Here is a 12,739-nt window from a genome sequence, read left to right as displayed (position 1 = left end):
GGGAGGGTGAATTGTGACGAGGATGCAGGGATCCTACAGCAAGATCTGGACAGGTTGGGCGAGTGGGCAAACCAATGGCAGATGCAGTGTGAGGTTATTCATTTTGGAAGAAAAACAGGAAGGCAGATTACTATCTGAATGGTTGTAAATTGGGAGAAGAGAGTGGGACATGGGTGTCCTTGTGCACCATTCGCTGAAGGTAAGCATTGTAGCCATCTAAGATGGACACTGGGCTACAACATGGAGAACTGCTAAGACTGCAGGGAGAAACAGTCATAGTGAGAACAAGCAGCTTGCAGAAGACTGTTTTGCATTCTGCACGTACAGAAACCAGTTTCTGGCCAGGTGCAGAGTTTCAGCCAAAGGTGCAAATGGGAAACAGATCTGCATAGTAATGAGGTGATCCAGATCCAGACCCCGCACAATGGAAACATTTAAGTATCAATGGATACTTCTCCATAGACACCCAGACAGAATGGCGCCAAAGCAACCAACACAAAGAGCCGTAGGGACCGCCCCACCCATCGAGGAACGACCCTCAGATTGGAGAGTTTGAAATATATCGATTGGGAAAGACCCAATCGATACCTGGCAGGTGAAAGAACCCGCCCCAAGGGGCACGGACTTCTAGGACCTATAAGAGTAGGTTCCGCACATGGTTCGGTCTGTTTTTAGCTCCGGCCCAGACCTGTTACATCGCATCCTGACTCCAGTTTTCATCACCGGCCGTTGAGCATCAGCCATCGAACTGTAAGTGCCAACACAACGATCGCTACGTGATCCAGACCTTGCTAGATCTTGACAACTTTGCGAATCAGAAAGTTACAGACCAAGAACGGGACGAAGGCCTTGTCCCCTGACCTTGCCTGTTCCTGTCTAGATAAGTATTTAGTTGTTTAGTATTAGAAGTAAGTTAGTCTCTTTAGCGTATGCATGTGTATTTATTATATTTGTTATAATAAACACCAATCGTTTGGACTTACTAATCGGTGTACGGATTTATTACTTTGAACCTGACCTTGATATACTTGTGACGGTGTCTCAATATGGCACCTGGCGACTCCGAGCATAATTACACATACAGAGCCATAGTAGTGTTAAGCACACGGCCTTTAAACGGAGGCGTGTTAATCACACTCCAGTAAAACGAGCAACAGCATGCAGGTGTAGCAGGTGGTAAAGAAGGCTAATGGTATGTTGGCCTTCATTACGAGAGGTTTCGAGTATAGAAGCAGGGATGTGTTGCTGCAATTATACAGGGCCTTGGTGAGGCCACACCTGGAGTATTGTGCGCAGTTTTGGTCTCCTTCTCTGAGGAAGGATGTTCTTGCTCTCGAGGGAGTGCAGCAGAGGTTTACCAGACTGATTCCTGGGATGGCGGGACTGTCATATGAGGAGAGATTGACAAGGTTGGGATTGTTCTCGCTGGAGTTCAGAAGAATATGGGGGGATTTCATAGAGACTTATAAAATTCTAACAGGACTAGACAGGGTAGATGCCGGGAAGATGTTACCAATGATGGGTGTGTCCAGAACCAGGGGTCACAATCTGAGGATTCAGGGGAAACCATTTCGGATAGAGATAAAAGAGATGTTTCTTCACACAAAGAGTGGTGAGTCTGTGGAATTCATTACCACAGGAAGTAGTAGATGCCGAAACTTTGAATATATTCAAGAGGTGGCTGGATATAGCACTTGGGGAGAATGGGATCAAAGGCTATTGAGTTGGATGATCAGCCATGAATGGCGGAGCAGGCTTGAAGGGCCAAAAGGCCTCCGCCTGCTCTTCTGTAAACTCTCGCCTTGTCCTTTCTCTTTAGCTCTCCAAAGCTCCCTCCAAATGATCCTTCTTCCAATATTGAATTTAAAGACCCCTCTATAGCTCTAGTTACACTATTCCAAGTACACAAGTCCCAGCACGGTTCAGGTGAAGACTATCCCAACAGCACAGCTCCCACTTTCCCCAGTACTGGTGCCTGTGCCCCATGAATCAAAAGCATTTCCCCCACACCAATCTTTGTGACATGTATTAAATTCTCTAATCTTATTTACCCAATGCCAATTTGCTCGTGAACGCGGGTAATAATCAGTAAATTACCATCTTTGCAGTTCTGCTGTTTTAATTTAGTCCTTAAATTCCTTTCCAGCCCTGAGATGTCCTTAATCCTAGCAATGGGCAAGCAACACAGCCTTCAAGGCTCTCATTCTTGGCTGAAGAGAAGAGTATCTATCCCCCTAACTGTACCCTACTACAACTACAGTTTTTGGTACTCCTTCCGCAGGTTCCTTCGAATGCAAACACTCACCATTCAAAAATATTCAGCTTGTTTATTTTTCCTACCAAAGTATAGCATCAGCAAACTTACACGTTACAGTTTCCTCATTTATGTTTCCTTGTGATTCTAAGTAGCTGCAGCACAACTTCTTGCAGCACCTCATTAGTTAGTCAGCCAAGCTGGAAATGCCGTTTATTCCTGCTCTTTTTCTTTCTGTCCATTAACTCCTTTTATTCAATGGTTATTACTTACCCCCAATCCCACAAGAGATTATTATAAGAAGTTTTAATTTTATGCCAAAACCTCTTGGGCAATAGCTTACCAAATGATTTTGAAAATCCAAATATGCTACGTATGTGTTGCTTGTTAGTTCCACCACAACCATCTTAAGTGCCCTATTACCACACCCTCAATAATAAGATTCTAGCAGAGATCATTCACAAATCCAATAAGTTAGGGGCGTTCAGTGCAATACCAGATGAGAGCCATGGCAACAGAGGATATGGAGCTTGGTTTGTTTATTACCTGTTGGCTGAGTTTCTTGAGGTAAGAAATGACACTGTAACTGAGTCCACAATCAATACTATTGTCACCGATTAAACTGGGAGCTCCCATCATCCGCAGGGCTTTTTTCAATGGCTGAAAGACAAATACAATGATCAAAGATTTGCACCACACAAGTGCCAGGCAATGACCAGAATTAACAAGAAAGATTATAACTATTTCTTTATGATATTCAACTGCATTTTTACTGTTGAATCCCCCACTGGCGACATCCTGGAGATTGCCATTGACTAGAAATGTATTATTTTATAACTATAACACATATAGATTTTGCATGAGTCCTGCAGTTTTTGAAAGTGCCTGGAAGTTTATATTGCATCATTTCAGAAAGGGCTCATTCAGAGGCAAAATGCACTCAGTTATGCTCAGTAAGCAACAGCTTTTACCCCCATCAAACAGAAAGAGGCTTTGTGTACACTCCCATCACAGCGAGAAGCTCTGTGTACACTCCCCCATCACAGCAAGAAGCACTGCGTACACTCCCCCAACACAGCGAGAAGCTCTGCGTACACTCTCCCATCACAGCGAGAGGCTATGCGTACACTCCCCATCACAGAAAGAAGCTCGGTGTACACTCCCCCAACACAGCGAGAAGCACTGCGTACACTCCCCCATCACAGCAAGAAGCACTGCGTACACTCCCCCATCACAGCGAGAAGCTCTGCGTACACTCCCCCAACACAGCGAGAAGCTCTGCGTACACTCTCCCATCACAGCGAGAAGCTATGCGTACACTCCCCATCACAGAAAGAAGCTCGGTGTACACTCCCCCAACACAGCGAGAAGCACTGCGTACACTCCCCATCACAGCAAGAAGCACTGCGTACACTCCCCCATCACAGCGAGAAGCACTGCGTACACTCCCCCATCACAGCGAGAAGTTTGGTGTACACTCCCCCATCACAGCAAGAAGCTCTGCGTACACTCCCATCGCAGTGAGAAGCTCTGTGTACACTCCCCCATCACAGTGAGAAGCTGTGCACACTCCCCCAACACAGCGAGAACCTCGGTGTACACTCCCCCAACACAGCGAGAAGCTCGGTGTACACTCCCCCATCACAGCAAGAAGCACTGCGTACACTCCCCATCACAGAAAGAAGCACTGCGTACACTCCCCCATCATAGCGAGAAGCTGCGTACACTCCCCATCACAGCGAGAAGCTCGGTGTACACTCCCCATTACAGCAAGAAGCACTGTGTACACTCCCCCATCACAGCGAGAAGCTCTGCGTCCACTCCCCCATCACAGCGAGAAGCTCTGCGTACACTCCCCCAACACAGCGAGAAGCTCTGCGTACACTCCCCCAACACAGCAAGAGGCTATGCGTACACTCCCCATCACAGCGAGAAGCTCTGTGTACACTCCCCCAACACAGCGAGAAGCTCTGCGTACACTCCCCCAACACAGTGAGAAGCTCTGCGTACACACCCCCATCACAGCGAGAAGCACTGCGTACACTCCCCCATCACAGCGAGAAGCTCTGTGTACACTCCCCCAACACAGCGAGAAGCTCTGCGTACACTCCCCCAACACAGTGAGAAGCTCTGCGTACACTCCCCATTACAGCGAGAAGCACTGCGTACACTCCCCCATCACAGCGAGAAGTTTGGTGTACACTCCCCCATCACAGCAAGAAGCTCTGCGTACACTCCCATCGCAGTGAGAAGCTCTGTGTACACTCCCCCATCACAGTGAGAAGCTGTGTACACTCCCCCATCACAGTGAGAAGCTGTGTACACTCCCCCAACACAGCGAGAAGCTCGGTGTACACTCCCCCATCACAGCGAGAAGCTCGGTGTACACTCCCCCATCACAGCAAGAAGCACTGCGTACACTCCCCCATCACAGCGAGAAGCACTGCGTACACTCCCCCATCACAGCGAGAAGCTCTGCGTACACACCCCCATCACAGCGAGAAGCTCGGTGTACATGCCCCCAACACAGCGAGAAGCTCGGTGTACACTCCCCCTTCACAGCAAGAAGCACTGCGTACACTCCCCCATCACAGCGAGAAGCTCTGCGTACACTCCCCCAACACAGCAAGTAGCTGTGTACACTCCCCCATCACAGCGAGAAGCACTGCGTACACTCCCCCAACACAGCAAGTAGCTGTGTACACTCCCCCATCACAGCGAGAAGCTCTGCGTACTCCCCCCATCACAGCGAGAAGCTCTGCGTACTCCCCCCATCACAGCGAGAAGCTCTGCGTACTCCCCCAACACAGCGAGAAGCTGTGTACACTCCCCCATCACAGCGAGAAGCTCTGCGTACACTCCCCCAACACAGCGAGAAGCTGTGTACACTCCCCCATCACAGCGAGAAGCTCTGCGTACACTCCCCCAACACAGCAAGTAGCTGTGTACACTCCCCCATCACAGCGAGCTCTGTGTACACTCCCCCAACACAGCGAGAAGCTCTGCGTACACTCCCCATCATAGTGAGAAGCACTGCGTACACTCCCCCAACACAGCAAGTAGCTGTGTACACTCCCCATCACAGCGAGAAGCTCTGCGTACACTCCCCCAACACAGCGAGAAGTTTGGTGTACACTCCCCCATCACAGCAAGAAGCTCTGCGTACACTCCCATCGCAGTGAGAAGCTCTGTGTACACTCCCCATCACAGCGAGAAGCTCGGTGTACACTCCCCCATCACAGCGAGAAGCTCGGTGTACACTCCCCCATCACAGCGAGAAGCTCTGCGTACACTCCCCCATCACAGCAAGAAGCACTGCGTACACTCCCCCATCACAGCAAGAGGTCTTACAACACCAGGTTAAAGTCCAACAGGTTTGTTTCAAACACGAGCTTTCGGAGCACGGCTCCTTCTTCAGGTGAATGGAAAGGCAAGCCTTTCCATTCACCTGAAGAAGGAGCCGTGCTCCGAAAGCTCGTGTTTGAAACAAACCTGTTGGACTTTAACCTGGTGTTGTAAGACTTCTTACTGTGCTCACCCCAGTCCAACGCCGGCATCTCCACATCATCACAGCAAGAAGCACTGCGTACACTGCCCCATCATAGCGAGAAGCTGTGTACACTCCCCCAACACAGCGAGAAGCTCGGTGTACACTCCCCCATCACAGCAAGAAGCACTGCGTACACTCCCCCATCACAGCGAGAAGCTCTGCGTACACTCCCCCAACACAGCAAGTAGCTGTGTACACTCCCCCATCACAGCGAGAAGCTCTGCGTACACTCCCCCAACACAGCGAGAAGCTCTGCGTACACTCCCCATCATAGTGAGAAGCACTGCGTACACTCCCCCAACACAGCAAGTAGCTGTGTACACTCCCCATCACAGCGAGAAGCTCTGCGTACACTCCCCCAACACAGCGAGAAGTTTGGTGTACACTCCCCCATCACAGCAAGAAGCTCTGCGTACACTCCCATCGCAGTGAGAAGCTCTGTGTACACTCCCCATCACAGCGAGAAGCTCGGTGTACACTCCCCCATCACAGCGAGAAGCTCGGTGTACACTCCCCCATCACAGCGAGAAGCTCTGCGTACACTCCCCCATCACAGCAAGAAGCACTGCGTACACTCCCCCATCACAGCAAGAAGCACTGCGTACACTGCCCCATCATAGCGAGAAGCTGTGTACACTCCCCCAACACAGCGAGAAGCTCGGTGTACACTCCCCCATCACAGCGAGAAGCTCGGTGTACACTCCCCCATCACAGCGAGAAGCTCTGCGTACACTCCCCCATCACAGCGAGAAGCTCTGCGTACACTCCCCCAACACAGCGAGAAGCTCTGCGTACACTCCCCCATCACAGCAAGAAGCACTGCGTACACTCCCCCATCACAGCGAGAAGCTCTGCGTACACTCCCCCAACACAGCGAGAAGCTCGGTGTACACTCCCCCAACACAGCGAGAAGCTCTGCGTACACTCCCCCAACACAGCGAGAAGCTCGGCGTACACTCCCCCAACACAGCGAGAAGCTCGGTGTACACTCCCCCAACACAGCGAGAAGCTCTGCGTGCACTCCCCATTACAGCGAGAAGCTCGGCGTACACTCCCCCATCACAGCAAGAAGCTCTGCGTACCCTCCCCCAACACAGCGAGAAGCTGTGTACACTCCCCCATCACAGCGAGAAGCTCTGTGTACTCCCCATCACAGTGACAAGCTCTGCGTACTCCCCCCATCACAGCGAGAAGCTCTGTGTACACTCCCCCATCACATCCATCTCTGTGTACACTCCCCCATCACATCCATCTCTGTGTACACTCCCCCAACACATCGAGCTCTGTGTACACTCCCCCATCACAGCGAAAAGCTGTGTCCACCCCCATCAAAGCAAGAAGCTCTTTACACACTCCCCATCACAGCAAGAAACTCTTTGTACGCCCCCTCACAGCGAGAACCTCTTTGTACTCCCCAATGTTAGCCTCAGGCTGCTGTTGAATAAAGAGTCAAGAGCTCTGCTCCTTTTCTCAAACACCTATATTTTCCCCTTGAACACACACAGCGCCAAACTCTATCATCACATCACATGCTCCCAAGGCCACCTGTAGCCTCTTTACCTATCAGTGCCAATTATTGGATCAATGAGACATCTGAATTGGAATGTTCCTTAACCCATTCCTTAACAGTATCCCCTTCCTTGGAGGAAAAAAATAATTTGGTGAAAACAAAATTTGACGAAACTCAAAAACACACGCAATTTCCCCCCTCTTTATTTTTGAAAGGAAAAAAAAGTCACAGAAACAGGCACCCTTCATTAACAATATCCAAACATTTCTGTGAACTAGCCCCTCTTTTCGTTAAACAGTTGGACATTTGATAGCTACCGTCAACCCATTTAATTTTTGCTATCTTCCCTCTGTCCAACATTTGCTTCAAATTTGCGATGTCTATCCTTAACCTTTTCTCATTGACACTTTTTGTAGAGTGCACTTTTCCCACGGGGATTTATTGCCAATGTTACACTCAATGGGTATGTTGGGTATGTTACCCAAATCCCCTAATCCCAAAACGTGTGTCAATATCGGAGATATATAAAAGGTCATATCCACCGCCTCTACAAGGCTTAAAGTCTCAGCAGCCAATGTGCTTTTCACAACTCTTCTTATTTTCTTTGTTTCCCACACAAGAGGGCAACAGTTACCATTTTTCCCCATAAGGAAAATTATAAAACCTCCTGGCTTGAAACCCCATCACATAAATTTGCATAGGACGCATCACTATAAACTATGAGTTTCAAGTGCCTAAGATCATCTAAAACCGGGCACCTCAAAACTCACTTCTTTTTAGTTTGACCAATGCTTTATTTGCTCTTATTATGTCTTCCACTTTAGGATCATTCATTTTTGTACTCAACTGTGAGACATCAAAACTAACGTCTGGTCTAGTCTGTCTACCTAACCAATTCAGTTGCCCAATTAAACTTCGCAGTTGCACTTTTTCCATCTTTGAAACCATTGCGCCCTTTTATGAAACCCGACTACTGCTAATTGCTATTGGGCTGATGCTCTCCAAATAAGATTGTTGATGTAAATAATAATAATAATAATAATAATAGCTTATTTTCACAAGTAGGGTTCAATAAAGTTACTGTGAAAAGCCCCTAGTCGCCATATTCCAGCACCTGTTCGGGGAGGCCGTTACAGGACTTTTCACCTATGGCAAAAAGTTGCCCCTAACTTAGTCTGTCCGATTTCCAGTCCAATATATTTAAATGCACCAGAAGCCTGACTTCCAACCCTGAATTCTTTCCTCACCCCAGAGATTACAATAGCTTCGAAATCACGAGTCCCACCGCACAAAAAATCAATCGACATACATCATAAAGATGCCAGAAAGATTTCCCTTGTGGTGCCAGTAAAACATTGCCGGATCTGCTTTCAACTGGCAACAGCCTAACTTTAACAAAACTGACCTTACCGAAAAATACCAGACCCTGGACGCATCATTTAATCCATAGACACATTTGTTCAACTTCCAGAGTACCTCTTCTGTGTTAGCTGCCTCTTTAGGAGGACGGAGAAAAATGTCTCTCTAAAGCTGATGCCCCTGCAAAAAGGCAGCTTTTAGATCTATAGATTTGCATTCCCATGCCTTTGTGGCTAATAGAGCCAAGAATATCTTGAAAATAACCTTTCCTGCCGGAGGTGAAGCTACTCTTAAATCCTGATCTAAGTTTTCTTCAAATCCCCTTGCCACAAGCCTGGCCTTTGCCTTATAAGTTCCATCTGGAAGGGAGATTGTTGAATGTCATAATGATGCCGGCGATTGAGGGGGAGGCAGAGATAGTGGTGGCGCTGGATGTGGAGATGGCCTTCGATAGAGTGGAGTGGGGGTACTTATGGGAGGTGTTGGGGAGGTTTGGATTTGGTGAAGGATTTATTAGATGGGTGAGGCTGCTATATGAGGCCCCGATGGCGTGCGTGGCCACGAATGGGAGGAGGTCGGAGTACTTCCGGCTTTACCGAGGGACCAGGCAGGGTTGCCCCCTGTCCCCCTTGTTTGCATTGGCAATCGAGCCGCTGGCGATGAGGGATTCAGAGAGGTGGAGAGGTTTGGTGCGAGGTGGGGAGGAACATAGGGCGTCGTTGTATGCCGATGACCTGTTACTGTATGTGGCGGACCCGGTGGGAGGGATGCCGGGGGTGATGGAGCTGCTAGCTGAGTTTGGGACCTTTTCAGGTTATAAACTAAATTTAGGCAAGAGTGAGGTGTTTGTGGTGCACCCTGGAGACCAGGAGGAAGGAATTGGTAGGCTCCTCCTTAGGCGGGCAGGGGAGAGCTTTAGGTACCTGGGGGTGCAGGTGGCCAGGGACTGGGGGACTCTTCACAAACATAATTTCACCAGGCTTGTAGATCAGATGGAGGAGGAGTTCAAGAGGTGGGACATGCTGCCACTGTCGTTGGCGGGGAGGGTGCAGTCCGTCAAAATGACGGTGCTTCCGAGGTTCTTGTTCCTCTTTCAGTGCCTGCCCATCTTCATCCCCAGGGCCTTCTTTAGGAGAGTGACTAGCAGTATCTTGAGCTTTGTGTGGGCACATGGGACTCAGAGAGTGAAGAGGGTTTTCCTGGAGCGAGGGAGGGATAGAGGCGGGCTGGCGCTGCCCAACCTTTTGGGGTATTATTGGGCGGCCAATGTGTCAATGGTGCGCAAATGGGTGATGGAGGGGGGAGGGGCGGCGTGGAAAAGAATGGAGATGGCGTCATGTAGAGGTACGAGCCTGGGTGCCATGGTAACGGCACCGTTGCCGCTCTCTCCTAAGAGGTATACCACGAGCCCGGTGGTGGCGGCGACCCTAAGAATCTGGGGACAGTGGAAACGGCATAGGGGGGAAACAGGGGGCTCGATGGAGGCTCCATTGGGTGGCAATCATTGGTTCATCCCGGGGAACAAGGATGGGGGATTTAGCAGGTGGCAAAGGGTGGGCATCAGTAAATTGAGGGACCTGTTTATTGGTGGGAGGTTTGCGGGCCTGGGGGAACTGGAAGATAAATTTGGGCTTCCCCAAGGGAACAAGGGTTTGAGTAGGGTGATCATGGCTCAGCACAACATTGAGGGCTGAAGGGCCTGTTCTGTGCTGTACTGATCTATGTTCAGATACTTGCAGGTAAAGGCGTTTGCTAGGTGACAGGTAGAGGGATTCCCTTTGCTGCCCTCGCGGGGGACGATGGACAGAGTGCTTTCGGGGGTGTGGGTCGGAGAGGGGAAGGTGTCTGACATCTATAAGGTAATGCAGGAGGTGGAGGAGTCGTCAGTGGAGGAGCTGAAGGCTAAATGGGAGGGGGAACGTGGGGAGCAGAGAGGACGGGACTTGGGTGGATGCCTTGGAGAGAGTCAACTCTTCCTCTTCATGTGCGAGGCTTAGTCTCATCCAATTTAAGGTGCTGCACCGGGCCCACATGTCCGGGACTAGGATGAGTAGGTTCTTTGGGGGTGAGGACAGATGCACCAGATGTTCAGGGAGTCCAGCGAATCATGCCCATATGTTCTGGGCATGCCCAGCACTGGAAGAATTCTGGAAGGGGGTGGCGGGGACGGTGTCGAGGGTGGTTGGATCCAGGGTCAAACCAGGGTGGGGACTCGCGATTTTCGGAGTTGCGGTGGAGCCGGGAGTGCAAGAGGCGAAAGAGGCCGGTGCCCTGGCCTTTGCGTCCCTAGTAGCCCGGCGGAGGATCTTGCTGCAGTGGAAGGATGCGAGCCCCCCAAGTGTGGAGACCTGGATCAATGACATGGCGGGATTTATAAAGTTGGAAAGGGTCAAATAAGACGTGTTCCTTATTATAGTTTCTATTTTTTTTTTCTCGCTACAGTTATGTAACTTAACATTGTGTTAATTTAAGTTGTTGTTAATATGTTGGGTTGTTCATTGAGGAGTGGCGAAGGTTCATTATTGTTGTTATTGTTGGTATTTTAGTATGGTTTGATGTTGTTGTATAAATTCAAAATTTTTCAATAAAAATTATTTTTTTTAAAAGTTCCATCTGGAAGAACCTTTTCCGTGTAAATCCATCTGTGGGATAGAGCTATTTTCCCCCTATCCGGTACTTACGTGTTTACCCCAAATTCACTCCAACTATGCAGTTCTTGCTGTTTGGCATCTTTGATAACGTTTTCATCTAATTTATTGGAGGCCACCAAAATCTCATGTGCATGTGGGCTTCTACTCCTAGTAGCATTCATAGTCTTACTCCTGTTCCGAGATCTTGATAAACTATGTCCCCTTTCCTGCCTGGTATCTTGTTCTGTACTGCTACTGCTTGATCTTTCCCTTCTGCTGTGGGATGTCTTTTCAATAGTTATTAACCTTTTCCTGCAAAGCTGTTCACTATCCGATGTACTATCTAGAACATACATTGCAGAAATAGGCCATTCGGCCCATTGAGTATTCACCGACCCGCTTAAACCCACACTTCCCCTGTAACCCAATAACCCCATATCACCTTTTTGGTCACGAGCGGCAATTTATCATGGCCAATCCACCTAACCTGCATGTCTTTGGACTGTGGCAGGAAACCGGAGCACCCGGCGGAAACCCACGCAGACACGGCAGTGACCCAGTGGGGAATCGAACCTGGGACCCTGGCGCTGTGAAGTAACAGTGCTATCCATTTGTGCTACCGTGCTACCCCTATATTGAACTGGCACTGCGTTTCGGTGCCCTCCATTTTTGAACTTCGTGTTCCCAATCCATTGTCTTGCCACCCTCCCCTGAATACTGGACATTCAACCAGTGTTTATACTTTACAGTAGCCTTCCCTTCTCTACAAACAGTTGCATCCTGCCATTGACTAAACCCTTCAGGCAAGTATGTCACTTTTGTACCAACTGTTGGCAGTTGTCCTTTCGGAAAAATGGCCTGTTCTAATTCATCAGAAATAGTGTGTTCCTCTACAGAAACCCTGTCTATATCAGTTAACTGGTCCTCATCGTTCTGTAACATGTGCGTACCAGATGACCCTGGTTCCTCATCATGTCTGTCTAACTTGAACATTTGTAATCTGTACCCATTATCCTTGATGAATGTACCCTAACAGTCTGATTGTCATGTTGCAAAATCATTAAGTTGCCATCTATGCATATGATCTTCCCTGGGCTTTTCCATTCATTAAAATTGTCTCTCTTATAATATACTATGTCTCCTTGCTAAAAATGATATTTGACGGCCGTACATTATGCCTTAAAACTGTACAAATTCTTTCGGAGACTTCTGCCTCCATAAAAACTTTTCTACTGCTATATAATGCATTTAAATGCTCAGCAAAGGCAGAGCTAATTGTAGTCTCTTCCCAAACCGGAGGCTGGTCATCCAAAATGGATGGAATTTTAGGATTTCTGCCAAACACTAATTGATAGGGACTATAGTCCCCAACCATCTGCAACAAATTCTTTGCATGTACCGCCCAAGCTAAGGCTGAATTTAACTTGCAATTTGAT

The 12,739-nt window shown here is 48.8% G+C and overlaps 1 protein-coding gene across 3 annotated transcripts in view; it reads right to left on the bottom strand.

Annotated features, from left to right (window-relative positions):
• The window catches only part of ints6l (integrator complex subunit 6 like), a 115,000-nt gene that overhangs the window by 26,423 nt on the left and 75,838 nt on the right, over positions 1–12,739 (bottom strand). For all 3 annotated transcript variants that reach the window (XM_038775275.1, XM_038775278.1, XM_038775276.1), the window contains one exon: positions 2,801–2,914. In XM_038775275.1, the coding sequence (XP_038631203.1) occupies positions 2,801–2,914 (114 nt within the window). The remainder of the gene's footprint in view (positions 1–2,800; positions 2,915–12,739) is intronic.

This window comes from Scyliorhinus canicula, chromosome 17 (assembly GCF_902713615.1).
Source record: "Scyliorhinus canicula chromosome 17, sScyCan1.1, whole genome shotgun sequence".
Lineage (NCBI taxonomy): Eukaryota > Metazoa > Chordata > Chondrichthyes > Carcharhiniformes > Scyliorhinidae > Scyliorhinus > Scyliorhinus canicula.
Note: the sequence above shows the minus strand (reverse complement) of the source record. Positions and strands in the feature narration are given on the sequence as shown.